The 24,451-nt window shown below is 51.4% G+C and overlaps 1 protein-coding gene and 1 pseudogene across 1 annotated transcript; both read right to left on the reverse strand.

Annotated features, from left to right (window-relative positions):
- Positions 1 to 24,451, reverse strand: part of LOC118700713 (zinc finger protein 271-like) — a 342,045-nt pseudogene that overhangs the window by 127,563 nt on the left and 190,031 nt on the right.
- LOC118700722 (olfactory receptor 14A16-like) lies at positions 6,651 to 7,627 on the reverse strand. Its single transcript, XM_036405313.1, has one exon. The coding sequence runs from the start codon at positions 7,625 to 7,627 to the stop codon at positions 6,695 to 6,697; it is 933 nt and encodes a 310-aa protein (XP_036261206.1). The 3' UTR covers positions 6,651 to 6,694.

Below are 24,451 nucleotides of genomic sequence, written 5' to 3' on the forward strand. Positions count from 1 at the left end.
CCTTGTCTGCCCATTCCCCCACGGTCTCTGGGCAGGGATGGCCTCAGTGGGGGCTGCTGACATCCTCAGCAACTTGGAGGCTGCTGCTGAATTTCACTGCTCCAGAGGCTTGTTCAGCCTTCAGCTCTTCAGTGCAGGAATTCAGTGTCCCAGGGCTCATGAACATTCAGAACACCTGAACAAGCCAAGCCTCTGGGAATCATTTGATTTCAGTTTCCAAATAATTTGTTCAGCCTTCAGTTCCTCAGTGAAGGAATTCAGTGGCCCAGGGCTCATTAACATTCACAACACTTTAACAGCCACGTCTCTGGGAAAAATTTGATTTAAGTGTTAAAATCTTGTGGTTAATTTGACAGATTTCAGTAGTGTCTTCAAAGTGAATACATTATATTTAAAAAGACAGTGAAAAAACATTTTTAGGTGCAGTTTAGAATTTTTTTCCTATTCATAAATCGACATGTGCAATCTCCAATTGACATTGAATCCAAGTACCTCCTCATGCAGTTGGAATGGATATGAAAATCAAGACCCTTCATGGCTGACAATCAATCAGACTCTGTCCCTACCCCCACCCCACCATTTCCCCCATCCAAGCCCTGGCACTCAGAGCAGCCTTGTGCAAATCTCAGCTCCCTCCAGCCCAGGCTGCACCTGCAGCTTTCAGCTCCTTGGCTCCAACCCCCACCTGCTTTCCTTGGAGAAGGAGCTGCCTGAGACACAGAGGGATGTTCATTTCTTGTCAGCCAACAAAGCCAAGGGAAGGCACAGCTCCATCAAATGCCAAAGTCATTCATTTGCTGGATATTAAATCCACTTTGCACAGCAGACAGTCTCAGAGCAATGGAAAACACCTTCTGTGCCCAGCACAGATCCCAAGGTCCCCCCCAAACCGTCCCTGCCCTGATTCTGCCCAGATTTGCTCTTTGCACACACGAGTCACAGGCTGAAGTCAGGAGCTCCCTCCATGCCCAGACGGAGGAAAAGAGAGAAAGGGGATGAAGAGCTCTCCTGTGCAGAGCCAAGGTCCAAGTGCAGCCCCTGCAGTGGGAACCACAACTCATCAGGTTTGTGTCCTTTGGGCTCAGGGCCTGGTGACACTCAGAGGCACAGAAAGGTTTCTTGCCAACAAACACAAGTTGAACATTTGAACAGTTTAATAACCATCACAGCTCTTCCCTCAGCTCTCTGAGTTGTCCCAGCAGCATCTGACATGTCCACCATCCTCAATGGCTTTCTGAACAGGAACATTTTTTTAAGCAAAAACATAAGAAATGGAAATTCTGTGATAGGTGTAACCACAGTGAGATACTCAGTTCATTTTTTTTTAACTTGAAAGTTTTGGCCACTCTCTGAAGTTCAAAGCATGAAACCAGTCAGCTGAGAGGCGCTCAAATGACCAGACAGCATCTGGAGGAGGAAATCTGGGAGCAGCGGGAAGGACATAAATCCAGCTGATCCATTGAAGAGATGTCCTTTGACAGGGCCATTTAAACAGAAGAGCTGGAAACACCTCAAGGAAGGGGATCATGAAATATTAGACTGAATGTCAGTGGCAAAGGTAGAGGGGAAGATCTTTATTTCTTCTCTTGCCATCCTTCAGTAAAAGGATCCAGTAGATCCAGGAAATTCCTGTTCCTGATGGGAAAACGTTGCCATTACTTAAAATACTCAAGTGACCCAGATAATAAAGATTTGCTTGTATATTATAAAACTAACAGACATTAAAACTTGTGCCCCTTTCCAGACAGACATCAGCTGTGTGCCCATGAACAGGCAGTGGCACTTGTGCCCTGAGGTGCCCAGCTGGGATTGGATCTCTCCCAGAGCACCTGAGGGAGAGCAGAGCACCTTGCAAGCTGCAGGTCCCTGACAGCCCCATAGGGCTCCTGTCCCATCAACATCTGCTCTGCTCCAGTCTGAAACAGGGCCCAGCATGGTGCTGGGACCATCAGAGAGCTGAGGTGTGTGCTGGAATTCAATGGCCTCCCCATCCCGCAGCAGCCCTGCATTTCCCTCTGGCAGCCTTGGTCTCCAGCCCAGCCATGGAGGCTCTTTGGGCTCTGGAGTGTTGCTGCAGCCCCCAAGGGCAGCTGAGCTCTGCCTTTGGCACAGTCAGGCCTGGCCAGTGCAGGCCATGCTCAGCAATTGCTTGTGTGTGCCTGGCCTTGCTGTCAGCCCCGGCAGCGGCTGCGTGGCCCCTTTGTGGCCCTGTGCTGGCCCAGCCATGGTGGCCCAGCCCCTGTGCAGGCCCAGCCTAGGCCAGGAGCATTGCGGCTGGGAACGGCCCCTGTGCCGTGGTGCCCACAGCAGCCTTGGGGCTCTGTGCCCCATGGCCTCCCTGCTGGGCAATCTCTGCCAGCTCCTGCAGAGCCCGTGGCACCTGTGGGGCTGCACAGACAGCCCTGCCCCGGGCTCTGCCGGCCTCTGGGCCAGCAGAGAGGCAGCCAGGGCTGGCCATGGCCGGGAACAGGCCCTGAGCCCCGCAGCAGGATGGAGCTGGGCCACAGCCAAACTCAGCCCAGGCCAAAGCTGGGCTCAGCAGCCAGGCCTGCCAACGCATGGGCACAGAGGCTGGCGCTGACAAATGTCCTGGGCCCCCTCCCTGCTCTGTCCATGCCACCAAGGGCACAGAGCAGCCTCCTCTCTGGGCCACTTGCCTGTTTGCAATGCTTGCACAGGCGCTGGCCCTGCCCCACAAGGCCTGGCCTGAGTCCTGCCCCTGCACGCTCAGCCAGGCTGAGATGGACACTGATGGTTTCTGGGCCAGGCTCTCGGAGCCCAGCCCAGCTCCCTGCAAGCTCTGCCAGCTGCCCTGAGCTCTGGGCAGCACCAAGGGCCTCTCTGAGCCCAGCCCAGCCCAGCCGGCTCTGGCCCCACAGCTCTGCTCAGGCCAGGCTGCTCTGGGCACTGGCCCCACGGCCTCAGCCCCTGCCAAGGCCACAGCAGCAGCTGCAGCTGCCTCAGGACTCAGCCCCAGCCATGGGGGAAGGTGCTGGGCCAAGGCCAAAGGAGGCTCCCTGGCTGCCCTGCTCCCCTCGGCCTGAGGTGCTGAGAGCTCTGCAGCCCCTGCTGCCATCCCATCTGCCCAGGGCAGCAGCAGAGCCCCGGCCTTGGGGTCCTCCAGAGCTGCTCCTGCTCCAGGCCCAGGGCCCATGCCAAAGCTGGGACAGCAGCCACAAAGCTGTGCCCATTTTTGTCCATTGCTGCTCTCATGGGCATGGATCCTCAGCCACTTGGGGTTTGCTGATGAATTTTATTCCTCCAGAGGCCTCTTCTTTCTTGAGCTCTTCAGTTCAGGAATTCAGTGATATAAGCTCATAAGCATATGCTCAAAACATCCAAGCAAGACAAGCTCATGGGAGTAATTGAAGTTTTCAATTCTTCTTTGGCTAATTAGTCAGATTTCAGAAGTGTATTCAAAGTGAATATACTTTATTGAAAACAATGCAGAGAGAACTGTATTGTCCTTTTACCTTTTCCGGTTTATAGATTGATATCAGCAATGTCCAGTTCATATTTATCTCTAGCACCTCCTCATGCAGTTTGAACAGGTATGAAAATCCAGACCCTTCATGGCTGACAATCAAACAGACTTTGTTCCTACCCCCACACCACCATTTCCCTCATCCAATCCCTGCCACTCAGAGCAGCTCAGAAATGGAGTCACATTAAGGGTTGTCCCCACGGCTCAGGGCTGGGGCCTGGTCAGTTGAATCTCTTTATTGCTGACACTGGAATTAGGAAGGGCAGACTTTGGCCTGTTTAGGATGCTGATTTGGGGAGTACCGAATCAGGTACTGATTCTTTTAAGGGAAACAGCCATTAAAAACAAAGGGGTCCAGGAAGGATGAACACATTTCAAGAAAGTAATCTTAAAGGGGATGGAGCAGCCTGTCCCAGTGTGGCAAAAGATGAGCTAGTGAGGAAAATGACTGGCCTGGCAGGGCATGGAGCTTTTGTGGGAACTCAGGGGGAAAAAGGACCATTACCTCAGAAAGTGTTTAAGGATGTAGTTAGGTTATACAGAAAGAAAAGTTGAGAGGTGAAAGCTGAATTAGAAATTAACCTGGCAGCATCTGTAAAAAAAATGCTAAGTAGTTTTTAAAAAAAACTTAATAGCAAAAAGGAGGGAGAAGGAGAACTTCTACTCTTTATTGGATAAAGTGGAGAAAATAGTAACTAAAGACAAGAAAATGGCTAAGCGACTTAACACCTTGTTTTTCTCAATTTTCAATATTAGGACAGGCTGTCCTCAGGACAAGTGTTCTCCTGAGCTGGTAGATGGGCACAGGGAGCACAACAGCCCCCTGGAATCCAGGAGGAAGCAGCTGCGGACCTGCTGAGCCACTCAGATGCTCACAGGTATATGGGATCAGATGGGATCCATCCCAGGGGGATGAGGGAGCTGTGGATGAGCTCCCCAAGCTGCTCTCCATCATTTACCATCAGTGCTGGCTCAGCAGGGAGGTCCCAGAGCACTGGAGGTGCCAGTGTGAGCCCATCCCCAAGAAGGGCTGGAAGGAGGATCTGGGGAACTCCAGGCCTGTCAGCCTGACCTGGGTGCCTGGCAAGGTTATGGAACAGATCACCTTGAGTGCCATCACAGGGCACCCACAGGATGGCCATGGGATCAGAGCCAGCCAGCGTGGATTTAGGGGTGGCAGGTCCTGCCCGACCAACCTGGTCTCCTTTTATGCCCAGGTGACCCAGCTGTGGATGTGGGAAAGGCTGTGAATGTTGTGTGCCTGGACTCCAGCAGAGCCTTTGACTCTGTCTCTGACAGCATTCCCTGGAAAAGCTGCAGCCCACGGCTTGGGCAGGTTCCCTCCTGGCTGGGAGATTTAAGAGCTGGCTGGAGGCTGGGCCCAGAGAGTGGTGGGGATGGTGCTGCACCCAGCTGGTGTCCAGGCACTGGTGCTGTCCCCAGGGATCTGTGCTGGGCCCAGTCCTGTTTAATATCTTCACTGATGGTCTGGGTGAGGGGATCGAGTGCAGCATTCACAAATTGCAGATGGCACCAAGCTGGGTGTGAGTGTGGATCTGCTGGAGGGCAGGACAAGAAGACACAGCCTTAAGCTGCACCAGGGGAGGCTCAGGCTGGACAATAGGAAGGAGTTCTTCACGGAAAGGGTGAGTGGGAACTGGAATGGGCTGGCCAGGGGGGAGGTGGCAGAGTCACTGTCCCTCTCCAGTGGCACTCAGTGGCATGGTCTGGGTGACAAGGCAGTATTAGGGCATTGGTTGGACTTGATGATCCCAAAGGTCTTTTCCAGCCTATTTGATTCTGTCATTCTGTGATGATTGGGACACTCTGGGGCCATTGTGACACCCTAGGGCCCCGTGGAACCAAGGGGCCACGGTGGAACTGCAGCACCAGCGAGAACATTGTGGCACTGTGAAGCCCTATGGAACCAAGGAGTCCATTGTTACATTTTGGGGACCCATGGAACCAAGGAGACCATTGTTGCTCTGCATGGTCTCATGGACCCAAGGAGACCAGTGTGACAGTGCAGGGCCTGGTGTAACCAGGAGGCCATTGTGACACTGAGGGGCTCCATGGAACCAAAGACATATTTGCAGATGTCACCAAGCTGGATGGGAGTGTTGATCTGAGGGAACATAGGAGTGGTCTGCACAGGAACCTTGGTAGGATGAATCCAACACGGTGAGGTTTACCAAGTCCAAGTGCCGGGCCCTGCACTTTGGCCACAACAACCCCTGCAGCACTACAGGCTGGGGACAGAGTGGCTGGAGAGCAGCCAGGCAGAAAGGGACCTGCAGGGACTGATGGACAGCAGGCTGGACATGAGGCAGCAGTGTGCCCAGGTGGCCAAGAAGGCCAATGGCTCCTGGCCTGGATCAGGAATGGTGTGGCCAGCAGGAGCAGAGCTCCTGTGCTAGCAGTGATCTGCCCCCAGCTCTGCACACAGACATTGCTGCTGCAGCTCCAGAGAAGGGAACACAAGGGCATGTCTGGAAAAATCTTTGCTGGGAGATCCTTTAGTTTCTTTAAAGCCACATGGAGTGCAGCGTCTCACTGACACAATCTGTGGCCATGTGGAAGATGGAGAGAAACAAAATGAGAAATGGCAAAACCAATGGCTTTTCTTTGTGGATATTATTAAAAAACTGAAACATGGGGAAAAAAAGAACAAACCCACAACCAAACCCAAAAGAATTATCAAAGGTGATTTATATTACATGGCCTGTCCCTGCTGCAGCCCCGGCACTGCCACCCCCAGGGCTGTGCCCGGCCCCGAGAGCACTCAGGCCCTGCAGCAACACCAGGGCCACCAGGGCAGTGGGGCAGGGCCACGGCAGCAGCACTGGCAACACCAAGTGCTGCTGCTGCTGCTGGGCACAGCTGCTGGGCCAGCACTGATCTGCCCCAGCTCTGCACACAGACATTGCTGCTGCAGCTCCAGAGAAGACAACAAAAGGGCATCTCTGCAGAAAACTCTGCTGGGAGATCCTTTAGTTCATTTAAAGCCACCGAGAGCGCAGCCCCTCCTTGACACAGTCTGTGGCTACAGGGAAGATGGAGAGAAACAAAATGAGAAATGTCGGAAGCAATGACATTTCTTTGTGGATACGGAAAAAGTAAAACAAAGAAAAAGAACCTCCGAAATGAAACCAAGCAGAAGTATCAAAGATTAGTTTTATTTCAAGTGATTTTCAGAAATTGGCCATCAGTTTAATGTTTTCGAAAGCATCCAGTCATCAGTGTCCACACTGCAGCCTTGAGCTCCTGGTTCCTCAGGCTGTAGATGAGGGGGTTCAGGGCTGGAGGCACCACCGAGTACAGAACTGACAGGGCAGGATCCAGCGATGGGGAGGAGATGGAGGGGGGCTTCACGTGGGCAAAGATAATAGTGCTGAGGAACAGAGAGACCACGGCCAGGTGAGGGAGGCAGGTGGAAAAGGCTTTGTGCCGTCCCTGCTCAGAGGGGATCCTCAGCACAGCCCTGAAGATCTGAACATAGGAGAAAACAATGAACACAAAACAACACAATACCAAACAGCCACTAACCGCAAGAAGCCCAAGTTCCCTGAGGTAGGAATGTGAGCAGGAGAGTTTGAGGATCTGTGGGATTTCACAGAAGAACTGGCCCAGGGCATTGCCATGGCACAATGGCAGGGAAAATGTATTGGCCGTGTGCAGCAGGGAATAGAGAAAGGCACTGGCCCAGGCAGCTGCTGCCATGTGGGCACAAGCTCTGCTGCCCAGGAGGGTCCCGTAGTGCAGGGGTTTGCAGATGGACACATAGCGGTCGTAGCACATCACGGTCAGGAGGAAATACTCTGCTGTAGCGCAGAAAACAAAGAAAAAGAGCTGTGCAGCACATCCAGTGTAGGAGATGTTGCTGGTGTCCCAGAGGGAATTGTGCATGGCTTTGGGGACAGTGGTGCAGATGGAGCCCAGGTCAGCGAGGGCCAGGTTGAGCAGGAAGAAGAACATGGGCGTGTGCAGGTGGTGGCCGCAGGCTACGGCGCTGATGATGAGGCCGTTGCCCAGGAGGGCAGCCAGGGAGATGCCCAGCAAGAGGCAGAAGTGCAGGAGCTGCAGCTGCCGCGTGTCTGCCAATGCCAGCAGGAGGAAGTGCCTGATGGAGCTGCTGTTGGACATTTGCTGTGCCGTGACATGGGGATCTGTAAGAAAAGTAATCATGGAATAGTTGGGTTTGGAGAGGACTTGAAATATCCCAGCACAGCCTGGGGGCACTTTCCCCCCACTGCCTGCCCAGGGCTCTGCTGCCTGGAGCTGTCCCTGCCAGCAGCTGCTTCCCTGTGCCCAGGGCTGGGCCCTGCCAGTGCTGCCAGAGCCCAGCCCAGCCCTGGGGGCTCAGCTCTGCCCTGCAGAGCCCTCCCAGCTCAGGCCCTGCCCAGGGGCAGCTCTGGCTCTGCAGGCTCTGATGGAAACATCAGAGCACCCCTAGAGGAAGCTGGAAAAGCCTGGTTTAGTGAGATCTGAGAAAAAAAAATTTCTTTTTCTCGATCTGAACTGAGAGATGAATATCTGTGTACAAATCCCATCCAGGAAACCCAGAGCAGTAGATTTAAAAAGCAGGATTTTGTCTTTTATGCAACCCCTGTCTCGCTCTGCTCCCTGTATAATCCACTTGAAAATGTTCTGCAGTTAAATGCCATGCTGGGAGCAGTCCTGAACAATGCAGCATCCTCCCCACACAAGGAGAACACTCCCAAGCCTCACCAGCTGTCTCCTGCCACCCAGATCTTGTCCCCCAGTGCTGGGAGCAGCTGCCAGGGCTGGCTGAGAGCTGTCCCTGGCAGGCAGCAGAGTCCCTGCCCCAGCACAGCGCCCTGGGCTGCAGGACCCTGCTCTGCAGGACAGCCCTGGGCACCCCTGGCTGCTCTGCACAAGAGACAATCAGAGAATGTACTCACAGGCTCTGCAGGCATTGGCATGTTCCAGCTTGAGGAGATGGCTCCAGGAGATGCAGCTGCATTGTCCTGCAGCCAGAGGTTCCTGTGCCAAGGGCTGGCAGTGATTGTGCCCCAGGCACTTCTCAGCCCCTTCCCAGCCCTGACTGATTGAAGCTCTCTGTGCCTCTGTGCTGTGCCCGGGCTGGCTGCAGGCAGCGCCCCAGCCCTGCTGGGCTGGCAGAAGAGCTGCTCATCAAGAGAAATGTGCTTTTGAAGCTCTTCTTGGTGACCAGGAGCTGCCTCTGTGCCAGGAGCCCAGCCCAGCTCAGCAGCACAGACACAGCACAAGGACTTTAATGAGCCTCTGGGCCTTTGTGCTCAGGCCCTGAACATCAGTCCCTGAGAGGGAGATGAAGAAACCTCTCAGGAACTCCAAGGCAGAATCCAACTCCAAAGTTTCTTGGACTTTTAATGGGTCCCAGTGAGAGACACAACTGAGAAAGTGTCCCCAGGCCCCAGGCAGAGCAGAGAACTGCAGGCAGTGATGACAGGTGGGGACAAGGAGAAGCCAAGTCTTGGTGCCCTGGGGCACAGCAGGGTCTGTGCCAGCAAGGGCTGGGAGGAGACACCTTGTCCTGAGGCCCTGGGACCTCCTGGCACAGCCCCAGCCAGGCTGGGCACTGTCAGCCCCTTGTCCTGCCCTCAGCATCCCCCCCCTAGCCCACATCCCAGTGGCCTCAAGGATCTGCTGCAAGGAGTCCCTGGGGAGCCTTGCTCAGCAATGGCCCTGGGGGCTCCTTCATGCGCCCTGCAGGGACTGCAGGTTTTTCAAAGGACTTTGGGTTTGGCTTTTGCCTTGGAGTCTCTGAGAGGTTTGTGCAATCATGGCCTCCAATTATCTGCTGTAATTAGTCCCTGGAGAGGCTTTGTCAGTAACAACACTCAGTGGGGTCATTAATACTTCAAGGTACTTCAGTTATTTTAGGATACTTGGTGTTTCCCTTTTGATACAAATTCTGTGAGAGGTTTGTGCAATCATGGCTCCAATTATCTGCTTTAATGAGTCCCTTGAGAGCTTTGTACTGACACTCAGTGGTGCTCAGTAATGCTTTGAGCTTCTCAAATTTTTTAAGGTAGTTTGGAATTTCCTTTCCACACTGAGACTCTGAGAGGTTTTTGGTCAATCCTGGCCTCCAATTGTCATCTCCAAGGAGTCCATGAGGAGCCTGTGTTGGGGATGGACCACAGTGGGACCCATTCATGCTTTGAGACACTTTGGGGTTTTCTTCTGACTTTCACTCCTGGAAAGGTTTGTGCAATCTCCTCTCAGGCCCTGAGGTTCAAGGGCTCAGCTCCAAATGCACCACAGGGCTCATTGGGATGCAGCAAGTCCTGACAAACCATGGCTCTGCCTTGATTTCCGTCTGCTCTAATGCAGTTTATCAGGATTGTATCTGGAGTGATTTTTGGTTTGCTAATTTGAGATTTCTCAGCCAATGCATCTATTAGTGCAGTGGGATCCGTGTTGGGTAATTACCATTGCACTCACTGGAATATATTTACTCATTTCCTGCTGTGAGACAGGATTAGGAGAAAGGCAAAGTAGGCTCAAAATTTTAAAAGTGTATATAGAAAAGTTTATTACCAGTAAATAGAAGAAAGAGTAATAAGAATCTGAACACTTCTCCTCTCCCTACAAACTTTTCTTTCTTATTGACAATGCAAGGAGACCAAACCTGAAAGTTTCAGTCAGTTTACACCATCTAGAACAGTCTTTCTTCAGTTCACTTAGGGAGAGGAGTCTCTCTTTCATGCTATGGAGACTTCTCCATAAGAAAAAAGTTCGCTCGTGGCTCTCAATTCCCACGAAGAGCAGCTGCCCAGAAAATCTGCAGTCGTGAAGTCCCTCCCATTTTTCACAGCTTTTCCCACAGCTTTTTTTATGGGCAATGTCAACTTATGGGGTATGAGTTTAAAGATGAGCTGTTCAAGAGCAAAGAGTCTCTTCATCTATTTCTGAAATCATCTTCCTCTCTGGGAACAGAGATCTTCTTCTTCTCTCCCTGAGGCCACAGGATCTCATTACTCTTCTCTTTCTCTGTTTAAAATTCTCATGGGATCACAGCTACTTCAACATTTGCTTACTTTAGCATGGAGGCCTTTGCTGAACAAGTCATCTCCCCATATTTTCAATTAGTTATAGGGAAAAAGAGAGTCTGATATATTAATTACATCCTTCTCCATAGCTTTACAAGAGGATTTCAGCCCCAAGATCAAGGCATCTCCTCATTCCTCCCATCTGGGACTCAACTTCCCCTTCAGTGACCTCGGTGTCTTCATGTTGCTCCTCTGTGTGCCTGCACTTTGTCCTTTTCTCTCACTGGAGGGAGGATGGAAGCACTGAAAGAGTTCATATCTCACCCGCAGCCTGCAGATGGTTCCGTGACCCCGGCCGGGCTCGGTGCTTGCGGCCGGAGCTGTTTTACGATGGAGGTTTCTGCAGCGGCTGCGCTGGGGCTGTGTCAGGATGGGCCGCGCTGGGGCAGGGCCAGGATCTCAGCAGCCAGGCCAGAGCACAGCAGCAGCACGGCCAGGGGCCGATGGCTTCTCCTGCCCCTGCCCGGGGCTTGCGGCTGAAGCCCAAGGGTGGCAGAATCTTGGCTGAGCCGGCCCGGCCCAGGGCTGCTCCCGGGGCCTGGCAGATCCTGGCTGGGCCCGGGCTGGCGGCGGGGCAGGGCTCAGCAGGGCCCAGATGTTCCCAACTGCAGCCATGGCCCGGCCCGGCCTCGGCCCCGCGGCCTCCCCTGCCCTGCCCGGCAGCCGATGGGGCCTGGCGGGGTCCCTGGGAAGGGGCCCGGCCCCACGGCAGGAGCCGCCCGGCCCGGCCTGGCTGAGACGGGGCCGGGTCAGCCTTGTTACCTCTGTGCCAGCCAGAAGGGAAAGAGACCCTCCCAGGCTTTCCTATCTTTAACATGTGTCTTCACAGAGGCATGTACAGTTTCCTTCATGGTTTAACAGATTGTCAATTCTCAAAGCTAATTACTGGTTGGTTTTTTTTCAGACATGGAGGAAACTGCTAGCAGCTTCTCTTAGAACATCACTTCCGTGATGCAAAACCACCACAACTGCACAGAGCACAGAGGTCCTTTGTCCATATTGTGACATACAAAGCTGTGTTTCGTGTCAGGTACAAACAGGCAACGTGTGTATTTGTGAATGCAAAATGTGTGGACCCCGACAATGGGAGAGCTGTGAATTCTAATAATAACTTAGGAAAATAAAGCATGGAAAAAGGCCTTTGAACCTATCTTTTGTTTGCAATTAACCCTGGTTGATTTAGGAGCATTGGAATTAAGGTGTTAAGGATGTTGCTTTTTGCTTGCATTTAATCCATAAAGAGCTCTGCAATAATAACCTTTTGAAGTATAATTTTAGAATATTGCTTGTATCCTCGAAACTATAGCTTTGGAATATATATAAAGGAAACATGCTTATGTCACGCCTTATGGAAGCAGAGAAAAACAGCTTGAGAAAGGAAGATGACCATCACCTCAAGGATTTATGGTTTCGACCAAAGGGAAGCTGGAAATCACTGTTGTCAGATTTATAGTCTTTGCAATTAAAAGGAGGACACATCTGGGGAGCTGGACCTCACCAGATGGGATTCTCTTTCTTCTTTCGGAAACTGGACCGCCATCATCTGGGATCCTCCTTTTGAGATACATCCTGAGAAACTAAATCACAATAGTGTATAGAATTTTGATGTAATAATTTGGAATAAAAATTGCTGATGAGTAAAAAAATTGGACATAGAAACTGCTGAAAAAACTGATGAGTACCCCTGTAAATACCTGTAAGCCTCAACTATGGGTGTACAGTTGGAGGGAAAACTTCCCCCACTGTACCCAGCTCTGTATTGCTCATACTTGACCATATTAAATAATAAATTGATTGCTGCTTGAATATTGGCCTAGTCAAGCTTCTTATTCATAACAGATTTGGTGCGTTGGCCAGGAATTTCCAAATCCATTGAGGGAGACTCCTGATCTCGGGGAGGCGCCCCACCTGGGAGACTTCTGCCTCCAGTGGCCCTGAGTGACGGGTGAATCTCTCGGCAAAGAGGAAATCCATAAGGTAAATTATGAGCAAAGAGTTTTGAGCTCCTGGAGTAGACTGCAGTAAATTCACCTGTAAAAACTCGTGCACAAAGACCCAGGCGAGAAAAGGAGGCTGTGAGTATCGCTTGGTTTGGGGAATAAGAACAGGTGTAGGTGTGTGAGAGTGTGAATGGTGTGTGTATGAGACGTGACCTAGTCACGACACGAGAGTGGAGAGTTCTTCTAACCTCGGTTTTGCTACCCTGCAAGGGGAGCGGCAGGTGAAGGAACGAAGCGTGTGGAGAAGGATTTTCTGTATATAAAAGGTCGGAGTGGGGGGTGAGATAATAGTAGAGAGAGGATTTCTTTTTTTTTCCTGGTAAAGAGTCAGAGGCAAGAGGCGTTAGAAGGGACTTTTTATTAAGGAAATTCTTGACAAGAAGGGACTAAGGTCTGAATAAGTGAGGTTAAAGCAAGTAAGGGAACACCCGTTCGGGAAAAATTGGTCAATGCCAAAGCAAAAACCCAGGAGCTGGTATAAACCAGCAGGAAAAGAAAGGTACTGAAAGTACTGGAAAAAGAGGGAGCATTTTGCCAGATATACCCCAGGACAGCCCCCTTGGGGTAATGTTAAAATTGTGGGACAAATGTGAATCCAGGAGAGGAAAAAGTAAAGAGAAAATGATACAATATTTTATGGTAGAATGGACTAAGGAAATGATACGACCTGATAATTTATACTGGCCAATGTACAGGTCATCTGAAGGGTGGATCTGTAAGGCTTGAATGCCGATGTAAACAAAAAGGACCCTATTAACCAAGAAGAAAGCGATTATGCTGCTTTATGGCATGGGTCCTGGCCTACTCCCCTGTATGCATTAAAAACCAAAAAGGAAAAGAATCAGTGGGACCCCTTAGATAACCTTCCCCCCACTTATCTACCACAGCCGGCTGCACTGGCAGAGGTGCCTCATCTAGCACCTAACCCAGCACCCTTTGAACCCATTCCAGCACCCCTAGCACCCAATCCAGCACCCCCTGCACCACAAGCCCCGGTGGCTCCGTTTCTGCTGCCACAAGCCCCAGTGGCTCCGCTCCCAGTACTTGATTCACCACCAGCACACAGCCAGGAAACGGTACGAGAAGAAAGCAGTGGGGATAGCAATAAACAAGGGAAGGGGGGGCAGCTGTACCCATTGAGGGAAGTACCATTAGTAGGAAATCAAGGGAGACCAGTCATCGGGTATATGTCAGCACCCCTGAACACCGGGGATGTAAGGGCTTTTAAAAAAGAAATAGGAAGGTTACTTGAAGATCCCCTGGGGTATCTGAAAGGTTAGATCAGTTTCTATGTCCCAGTATTTACACCTGGATGGAGATTCAGTCAATTTTATTCACAGTAGAGGAGAGGCAGCTGATAAGGCAGGCTGGCATGAGAATTTGGGATAGAGATCAACAGCAGGGACCTTAGGGAGAAATGAAATGGCCCCTGGCAGCCCCTAACTGGGACCATAACAATGACCAGGTAAGGCAGAATATGGTGTGTCGGGTTCGGCTGTCTGTCTCTGCCCCGACACGGGTAGTGTGGTTCTTGGGTGGCACGCGTTTTAAAGGATGAGTCTGGACTCTTCAGCTTTTCGGTCTTCGGGTTGTTTATTATTTCTTATCTACAAAATTTTCTGTCTGCCCAACAGAGGTCTGATCTGCAAGCAGTCACAGGCACTCTCTGACCACCCACGGGGCGGTCATGTCTTTTTATACTAATATCTACGTACATAATATTTACCTTTATTTCCCAATGCTTTTCACCCATGTTAGCAAGTGCACTTTCACCATAAACCAATCCCCAAATGCCAACATCACCACAGGAGATGGAGGACAAGAAGAAGAAAGAAGAAGGACGAGACACGCCCTGATCCCTCCATCTTGTCTCCATAACCCCCCTGTACCAAAAACCTTAAAGTCTATATTTCACTTTCTAAATGTGTCCCTTTTACACCTTTTACTCTAAAGTGATTCTCTTGTCCTCAAACTCTTGTTATTTCTGTGGATGGATCAAAATCAAGCCACCAGACACTTCTGGCAACATTCCAGGATTTTCGAGACCCTCAAGGGTTCTCCTGGCATCTCTGGACATCAGGAATGATGTGCTGAGATCCCACAATGGTGGATCTCAGGAATATAATTATTCAGGGAATCCGAGAAGCAGTCCCCAGAGGGCAAAATATTAGCAAGGCCCTGAATGAACGTCAGGGGAAAGATGAGTCACCCACAGATTGGTTAGAAAGAATAAGGAAGAGCATACAAATGTATTCGGGATTAGATCCTGATACAGCAGTGGGGGAAGCATTAATCAAAACTCAGTTTGTGGCCAAGTCCTGGAAGGATATAAGAAGGAAACTTGAAAAGTTAGATGGTTGGCAGGAGAGAGGTTTGCAAGAATTGTTAAGGGAAGCTCAGAGAATTTATATTCGCAGAGATGTAGAAAAGGCCAAAGCCAAAGCTAAGGTCTTTGTGGCTGCGGTAAAGGAGGTACAGAACGGTGGTGCATCTTCAGGGAATGCTAAAACCACAAGAAAAGTAACAGGTGAGGGTTCTAAAAAACCTACCTGCTTTTACTGTGGTAAGGAAGGACATGTTAAAAGGTTTTGCAAGAAATGGGAGGCAGATCAAAAACTGTTTGACCAGGATTAATGGTGTCAAGGGCTCTATTTATTAGGGACCAGACCATCGCAAGAGCCCTTGATAAAATTAAGAATAGGTCCCGAAGGTGAAGAATTCACCTTTTTATTAGATAGAGGTGCTGAAAGATCAACAGTGCAAAGATTACCAAAAGGATGCAAAATCAGCAGGAAAACAGCTCAAGTAATTGGAGCAAAAGGGGAGGCCTTTAAGGTTCCCATTATTGAACAAGTATTAATTGAAGCAAAGGGAAAAGTGGATATTAGTGATCTATTACTAGTTTCAGAAGCAGAATGCAATCTTTTGGGGAGAGACCTGATTCTTTTGTTAAAAATTGGCATCCAACCCCAAAATGATCAACTAACGGTACAGCTGTACAAATTGACAGAGCAGGATGAGAGTAAAATATGTCCTGATGTCTGGTCCACTCCTGGGGAGATCAGTAAATTGGATATAGAGCCCTTAAAAATCACCATTGCAAACCCTGAGTTTCCTATAAGAGTGAGACAATACCCTATTCCACTAGATGGGAGGCGAGGGCTGAAGCCAGTAATTGAAGAACTCTCAAAGCAGGGCAAGTTAGAAGAATGTCTGTCACCCCACAATACTCCCATAATCCCTGTGATGAAAAGTGATGGCAGCTCCCGTGTAGTCCAAGACCTAAGGGCTGTTAATCAACGAACAGCCACAAGATTTCCTGTGGGAGCTAACCCGTATACATTACTAAGTCAGGTTTCCTCTGACTGTACTTGGTATAGTGTAGTGGATTTGAAAGATGCCTTTTGGTCCTGTCCTTTAGAGGAGGGATGCAGGGACTATTTTGCCTTTGAGTGGCAATGCAAGCCCCTTGCTTCCATTGTCCCAAGGCTCTCCTTGGTTCCGCCGTGTCACAATGGCCCCTTGGTTCCACAGGGCCCTGCAGGGTCACAGTGGCCTCTGTGGTTCCACCAGGACCCAGACTGTCACCATGGACTCCTTGCTTCCTTTCAGCCCCACAGTGTCACCATGGCCCCTTGGCTCTGTGCTGCCATGTCGTACACAGTGTCACCATGGTCCTCTTAGTGCCACCAGGCCCCGCAGTGTCACAATGGCCCCTTGCTTCCCCGGGGCCCTGCAATGTCACAATCATCAGAGAATCAACCAGGCTGGAAATGACCTTGGAGAGCATCAAGTCCAATCTGGGACCTAACACCACCTTCTCACCCAGACCATGGCATTCAGTCTTTCCTTAAAAACCTCCAGGGACAGTGACTCACCCACCTTCCTGGGCAGCCCATTCCAATGCCCAATCACCCTTTGTGTGAAGAATATTTCCTAATGTCCAGTCTAAAAATCCCCTGGTGCAGCTGAAGGCTGTGTCCTCTTGTCCTGTCCCAATTCCCTGGGAGAAGAGCCTGACCCCCACCTGGCGGCTCCCTCCTGTCAGGGAGTTGTAGAGAGTGATGAGGTCTCTCCTGAGCCTCCTCTTCTCCAGGATAAACAACCCCAGCTCCCTCAGCTGCTCCTCACAGGACTTGTGCTCCAGACCCCTCCCCAGCCTTATTTCCCTTCTCTGGACATGCTCCAGTCCCTCCATGTCCTTCCTAAATTGGGGGGCCCAGAACTGGACACAGCACTCAAGGTGCTGCCCAACCAGTGCTGAGCACAGGGGAAGAATCCCTGCCCTGCTCCTGCTGGCCACACCATTCCTGATCCATAGGAGTGCCAGGGGTTGGATGAGGCAAAAGGTGGAGAGGGGGTGGGGACAAAGTCTGATTAATTGTCAGCCATAAAGGGTCTTGATTTTCATATCTGTTCAGACTGCATTAGAAGGTGCTGGGGGTCAATATCATTTGGACATTAGAATGCACTTCTGAAATTAGTCTAACTAACCAGAGAATAATTGAAAACTTCAGTTATTCCCAGGGGCTTTTCTTGTTCAGGTGTTTCGAACAAATATTTAGGAGCTTTTCTCACTGAATTCCTGAACTGAAGAGCTCAAGAAAGAAGAGGCCTCTGGAGTAATAAAATTCATTAGCAACATCCAAATGGCTGAGGATCCATGCCCATGAGAGCAGCAATGAACAGAAATGGGCACAGCTTTGTGGCTGCCCCAGCTTTGGCATGGGCCCTGGGCCTGGAGCAGGAGCAGCTCTTGAGGGCCCCAAGGCCGGGGCTCTTGTGCTGCCCTGGGCAGATGGGATGGCAGCAGGGGCTGCAGAGCTCTCAGGACCTCAGGCCGAGGGGAGCAGGGCAGCCAGGGAGCCTCCTTTGGCCTTGGCCCAGCACCTTCCCCCATGTGTTGCAGTGTGTCACCATTTCCTGTCTCACCTATCCCAACCCCCTCAAGGATGCCAACCTTCCCCCTCCCCTTTTGCCCTCCTGCCTGGCACCTTCCAGCAAGGCGTCGTGTGATTGGCAGACCCCCCCCGGCCTGGGCTCATTGGTTTGTCCTTGCATCCACATCCCCTGACCCTTCCCCTGCTCACACCTGGTTGGCCCTCACCTGTGCATCCCCTCCCCCTGTCCCTGGGGCTTAAAAAGAACACGAGACCATGCGGTCAGGGTCTCTGCCGTTGTCTCTGTCGTGGTTCGGTCTCTCCCTGTCTGGCTGGAGCTGGTACCACATTCAGAGGTCTACCATGCTACAATAAACTCTGGATCTAAGCTACATGGCAGAACCCGCTCCTTTTCTCTTCACCGTCTGAACCTTTTCCACCAAAGGTAAACTGAATTCCTATTTTGCCTGGACTTGTTCTGAGCGCCCAGCTGCAGCACCCAGCCAGCCAAAGGCATCTCTGGGGTAAAAAACGCCACAGCTGCCGCCTTTGGTCCAGCAGCGAGGCCAGACGAAGCCAGGCAGGACACACCTGGAAACATTCGGGGCTTAATATTTAATACCCATGGCTGGGGCTGAGTCCTGTGGCAGCTGCAGCTGCTGCTGCTGTGCCTTTGGCAGGGGCTGAGGCTGTGGGGCCAGTGCCCAGAGCAGCCTGGCCTGAGCAGAGCTGTGGGGCCAGAGCCGGCTGGGCTGGGCTGGGCTCAGAGAGGCCCTTGGTGCTGCCCAGAGCTCAGGGCAGCTGGCAGAGCTTGCAGTGAGCTGGGCTGGACTCAGAGAGCCTGGCCCAGAAACCATCAGTGTCCATCTCAGCCTGGCTGAGCGTGCAGGGGCAGGAGTCAGGCCAGGCCTTGTGGGGCAGGGCCAGTGCCTGTGCAAGGCATTGCAAACAGGCAAGTGGCCCAGAGAGGAGGCTGCTCTGTGCCCTTGGTGGCATGGACAGAGCAGGGAGGGGGCCCAGGACATTTGTCAGTGCCAGCCTCTGTGCCCAGCCCTTGGCAGCTCTGGCTACTGAGCCCAGCTTTGGCCTGGGCTGAGTTTGGCTGTGGCCCAGCTCCATCCTCCTGCGGGGCTCAGGGCCTGTTCCTGGCCATGGCCAGCCCTGGCTGCCTCTCTGCTGGCCCAGAGGCCGACAGAGCCCGGGGCAGGGCTGTCTGTGCAGCCCCACAGGTGCCACGGGCTCTGCAGGAGCTGGCAGAGGCTGCCCAGCAGGGAGGCCATGGGGCACAGAGCCCCAAGGCTGCTGTGGGCACCACGGCACAGGGGCCGTTCCCAGCCGCAATGCTCCTGGCCTGGGCTGGGCCTGCACAGGGGCTGGGCCACCATGGCTGGGACAGCACAGGGCCACAAAGGGGCCACGCAGCCGCTGCCGGGGCTGACAGCAAGGCCAGGCACACACAAGCAATTGCTGAGCATGGCCTGCGCTGCCCAGGCCTGACTGTGCCAAAGGCAGAGCTCAGCTGCCCTTGGGGGCTGCAGCAACACTCCAGAGCCCAAAGAGCCTCCATGGCTGGGCTGGAGACCAAGGCTGCAGCAGGGAAATGCAGGGCTGCTGCAGGATGGGGAGGCCATTGAATTCCAGCACACACCTCAGCTCTCTGATGATCCCAGCACCATGCTGGGCCCTGTTTCAGACTGCAGCAGAGCAGATGTTGATGGGACAGGAACCCTGCGGGGCTGTCAGGGTCCTGCAGCTTGCAAGGTGCTCTGCTCTCCCTCAGGTGCTCTCGGAGAGATCCAATCCCAGCTGGGCACCTTAGGGCACAAGTGGCACAGCCTGTCCATGGGCACACAGCTGATGTCTGCCTGGAAAGGGGCACAGGTGTTAATACTTGTTGGTTTGATAATATACAAGCAAATCTTTATTATCTGGGTCATTTGATTACTTTTTAAGAAATGGCCAAGTTTTCCCACAAGGAACAGGAATTTCCTGGAGGTGTACTGCTGGCAGGGGGAGAAACATTGATCTTGCCTTCTACTGGTGTCACCAATATTCTGTTCATTGTTTTCTCTCCCTCTTCCTTCAGGTATTTACAGGTCTCTTGTTTAAATGTCAATGTCAAAGGACATCTCTTCATTTAGAGTAGGTGGATCTATGTGCTTCCTACTGCTCTTTGATTTCCTTCTCCGGGTGCTCTCTGGTAATTCATATGCTTCTCAACCAACTGGTTTCATGCTATGAGCAACAGGAAGTTGCCCAGTTTTCTGATGTTCAAAAAAAACTTTATTAGTGTCCTAGGGTGACGTTAGGATGCTTGTATCCCCATTCACGTGTTCTGTTAATGTTGGATATTATGTTCTGTACCTTTAAGACCGGCTCTGAAGAGGGAAAGTTTTGTTTTGGTTTTCTTATCAGCCTGGCGGGACACAGAGACTGCAGTTTTTTTTTTTGGCTTTTGGGCTTTTGCTCTTTAGCTAGTTCAGTTAAACTGTCCAATTTCTTCCTGGACGGTTTCTCCTTTCCTTTTTCTGATCATTTTGAACCTGCTCCGGACTGGGACCTGAGAAACACCAAGATCCTGCACCTTCTGGCCTGCAGCAGCAGCCCCAGCGCCGGAGGGACTGAGAACACAGTGACTACCCCCAGAGAGACTTTCTGAATTTGTCATCTTTTTCAGAGTGGTGTCATCTGGTATTGTTCATTTTGTGTGCTGGGGGGTGCTGTGCCTGTTAAATAAACAGGTTCTTTCCACTCCTCTCCAAGAAATCCTTCCCGAACTGGTTGGGGGGAGGGGCTGTGTGGGTTTGCTTACTGGAGGGGCCCTAATTTAGAAATTCTCCTCCAAATTTGCCCTAAACCTCGACAAATTTTGGCGCCCAACGTGGGGCTCGAGAGAGTGAGTGGAAAAACCCTGTTTTGAGGGTATTTTGGTTGCCATTACTCTGTTTGTTTGAAGCAGTTAATAGCCATGCTTTTTGAATTCATGATGAGTGTTGGGGTGAAGGCTTGCATGTGCTTCTGGTCCCTAGGGTTTTTTGAGATTTTAATACCTCTGTGGTCCCTAGGTTTATTTTCCTATCCTGAAATAGTTCTAGTATTGTCCCTCATACGTAGTTTTTACAGCAGAGGGGCAGTGACCAGAATAGCTATCCTGCTGGGCTTGATGGCAATGATGTGCAAGAAGTTTATAAACATCTTGGGGTCTGCTCCAGATATGAATGGTTCTTGGTTATGGTTATTCGTCCAGTTTGTTAGAGGAGGAGCAGTAGGGAATGAGGCTTTTCAGCCTTTGCTTTCCTTCTTCTCCTATGAATCGGTTGCATCAGTAGTGAAGGATGTTCAGTTTCCCCTGAATGTTAGAGAAACCATCTTTCTTGTATTCAATCTGGTAACCTTCTTCTATACAGTCTGCTGTCTCTCCAGAATGAGGGCTGAGATTTCTAGACGGGCTGATGAGACCCCTGACTCAGGAGTAGACCCAGGTGTGAAACATCCTGAGTGGTGTGGGAAATGGGAGGAAATGGGCCACATCCTGAAGGAATTCTCCGACCCTATAGTCTGGGATTTTCCCCATAAACAAATTCAGAACCCAGCTGAGGTGGGGAAATATCTGAAAGAGAAATACCAGGATGAGCCTAAGGAGAGAAAGGTCATTGCAGTGAGCTGGGCCCTGGCATATGCTTATTGCACTCTGTTGGAGACTGTAGGACAGCAGACGGAGGCAGGGGGCAGGGAGATAAATCAGCTATCCCAGTCACTCAGGCTGCAGCCAACAGCCCAGGCTCAAAGCCAGCAGCTAAACCAATGGCTGTTGCTACCAGTACCAGAAGTGGGAAATGCACGGACAAGACCAATCGACCAGTGGATGATGATGATGATGATGATGCAGCAGAAGGAACCTCAATGCCTCCTGACATAAAATCAGGAGTCAAAGCAGCAGGTGCAAGACCAGATGCAAATATTGAGTCCTTTTCCCTGAAGGACCTTCGTGGCTTACGGAAGGATTACACCCGACGACCTGATGAATCTATAATTAGTTGGTTAGTCCGTCTCTGGGATGCTGCAGGCGAGGCTACAATTCTGGATGGCACAGAAGCGAGGCATTTGGGATCCCTATCACATGATCCTGTCATTGACCAAGGAATGATGAGGGGGGCAAACCCTCAGAGCCTCTGGGCACGGGTCTTGGAAAGTGTTGCACAAAGATACCTGTGTGCAGATGATCTTTATATGCAACAGACACAGTGGAAGACCATAGAGCACGGGATCCAACGCCTGAGAGAGATGGCAGTGGCAGAGATTATCTTCTCAGATGATGTGACAACTAGGAACCCAGACTTGGTGCCATGCACGTCTGTGATGTGGCGGAAACTTGTGTGACTTGGGCCACACGAATATGCTTCTGCTTTAGCCATAATGAAGCGGGATGAGAGGGATGAGACTGTGCTGGATATGGCAAGGAAGCTCCGAGCATATGCAGATGCTGTGCATGGCCCAACACATGCCAGAATTGCAGCGGTAGAAACACGTCTGCAGAACTTAGAGGATAAGATAGAGGAGAATCATAAGAAGCTCAGAGAGGAGATTAAAGAAGACCTTCTCCAAATCTCGGCAGTACAGATCAGAGGTTCTGGTATCCAAGGCAGACGTTCCCCAGATGGCCAGAGAAGGTACACCCCACAAACAGAGCTGTGGTTCTACCTGCGTGACTGTGGAGAAAACATGAGGAGGTGGGATGGAAAACCTACTGCTGTTCTGGCACGACGGGTGCGTGAATTGAAGGAAGCCACCAGGAAGAAAGCAGCTCCAGTTGCCCGTAGCCGAACCACCAGGTATGATGCTGATGATGCCATGTCTGATCCCCTTGAAGGAACATCCAAGACATATGCCCAGGGAAAGAAGGATAAGCAGGCTTAGAGGGGCCCTGCCTCTAGCCAGGTAGAGGCCAGGGAAAATTGTGTTTTCTGGTCTGTGTGGATTCGTTGGCCTGGCACATCGGAACCACAAGAGTATAAAGCTTTGGTTGATACTGGTGCGCAATGTACATTAATTCCGTTGAGACATGTGGGGACAGAGTCTGTTTCTATTGCTGGTGTGACAGGGGGATCCCAGGATTTCACTTTGGTGGAAGCTGATGTGAGCCTCACTGGGAATGAGTGGAAGAAACATCCTATTGTGACTGGCCCAGAGGCCCCATGTATTTTGGGCATAGACTACCTTCGAAGTGGGTATTTCAAAGACCCAAAAGGACTCAAGTGGGCATTTGGGATAGCTGCTGTAGAGACAGAGGGCATCCAGCAATTGAACACCTTGCCTGGGCTGTCTGAGAATCCATCTGCAGTAGGATGTCTGATGGGAGAAGAGCAACGAGTGCCAATTGCTACCTCCACAGTGCATCGACGACAGTATAGAACCACTCGAGATGCTGTGATCCCCATCCATAAGATGATCCGAGAGTTGGAGAGCCAAGGGGTGGTCAGCAAGACCCACTCACCCTTCAACAGCCCCATTTGGCCTGTGCGTAAATCTGAAGGAGAATGGAGATTGACTGTGGACTACCGTGCATTGAATGAGGTGACTCCACCACTGAGTGCTGCCGTGCCAGACATATTAGAGCTCCAGTACGAGCTTGAGTCCAAGGCAGCGAGGTGGTACGCCACTATAGACATTGCCAATGCATTTTTCTCCATTCCTCTGGCAGCAGAATGCAGGCCTCAGTTTGCTTTCACGTGGAGGGGAGTGCAGTATACCTGGAACCGACTGCCCCAGGGGTGGAAGCACAGCCCCACCATCTGCCATGGACTGATCCAGACTGCACTAGAAAGGGGTGAGGCTCCAGAACATCTGCAATATATTGATGACATCATTGTGTGGGGGAACACAGCTGCGGAAGTGTTTGAGAAAGGAAAGGGAATCATCCAAATCCTCCTGGGAGCTGGTTTCGCCATTAAAAAGAGCAAAGTAAAGGGACCAGCTCGTGAGATTCAGTTCCTGGGGGTGAAGTGGCAAGATGGACGGCGTCAGATTCCTACAGATGTCATCAACAAGATCACAGCAATGTCTCCACCCACCAATAAGAAAGAGACACAAGCTTTCCTAGGTGCCATAGGCTTTTGGAGGATGCACATTCCTGAGTATAGTCAGATCGTGAGCCCTCTCTACCTGGTCACCCGCAAGAAGAACACTTTCCACTGGGGCCCTGAGCAGCAACAAGCCTTTGCACAGATCAAGCAGGAGATCACTCATGCAGTAGCTCTTGGCCCAGTTAGGACGGGACCAGATGTGAAGAACATGCTCTATTCTGCAGCCGGGAGCCATGGCTTGTCCTGGAGCCTTTGGCAGAAGGTGCCTGGGGAGACTCGGGGTCAACCACTGGGATTTTGGAGTCGAGGCTACAGAGGCTCTGAGGCCAACTACACTCCCACAGAGAAGGAAATCTTGGCTGCCTATGAAGGAGTCTAAGCCACCTCAGAGGTGATTGGTACAGAAGCGCAACTCCTCCTGGCACCCCGACTACCGGTGCTGGGGTGGATGTTCAAAGGCAAGGTTCCTTCCACTCACCATGCCACCAGTGGCACATGGAGCAAGTAGATTGCTCTTATCACTCAGCGCGCCCGTATAGGTAAACTGAATCGCCCTGGGATTTTGGAAGTAATTACAAATTGGCCCGAAGGTGAGAATTTTGGTGTCACAGATGAAGAACAAGAACCAGTGACACGGGCTGAAGAGGCTCCTCCATATAACCAACTGCCCCCAGAAGAAACACGCTACGGTCTTTTCACTGACGGTTCCTGTCTCATCGTAGGGATGAACCAGAAGTGGAAAGCAGCCGTATGGAGCCCCACACGACAGGTTGCACAAGCTACTGAAGGAGAAGGTGGATCCAGTCAACTTGCAGAACTCAAAGCCGTTCAACTGGCCCTGGACATTGCAGAAAGAGAGAAATGGCCAAAGCTCTACCTCTACACTGATTCATGGATGGTAGCCAATGCTCTGTGGGGATGGCTGGAGAGGTGGAATGTGTCCAAC

The sequence above is a fragment of the Molothrus ater genome, chromosome 35, assembly GCF_012460135.2.
Source record: "Molothrus ater isolate BHLD 08-10-18 breed brown headed cowbird chromosome 35, BPBGC_Mater_1.1, whole genome shotgun sequence".
Taxonomy (NCBI): Eukaryota; Metazoa; Chordata; class Aves; order Passeriformes; family Icteridae; genus Molothrus; species Molothrus ater.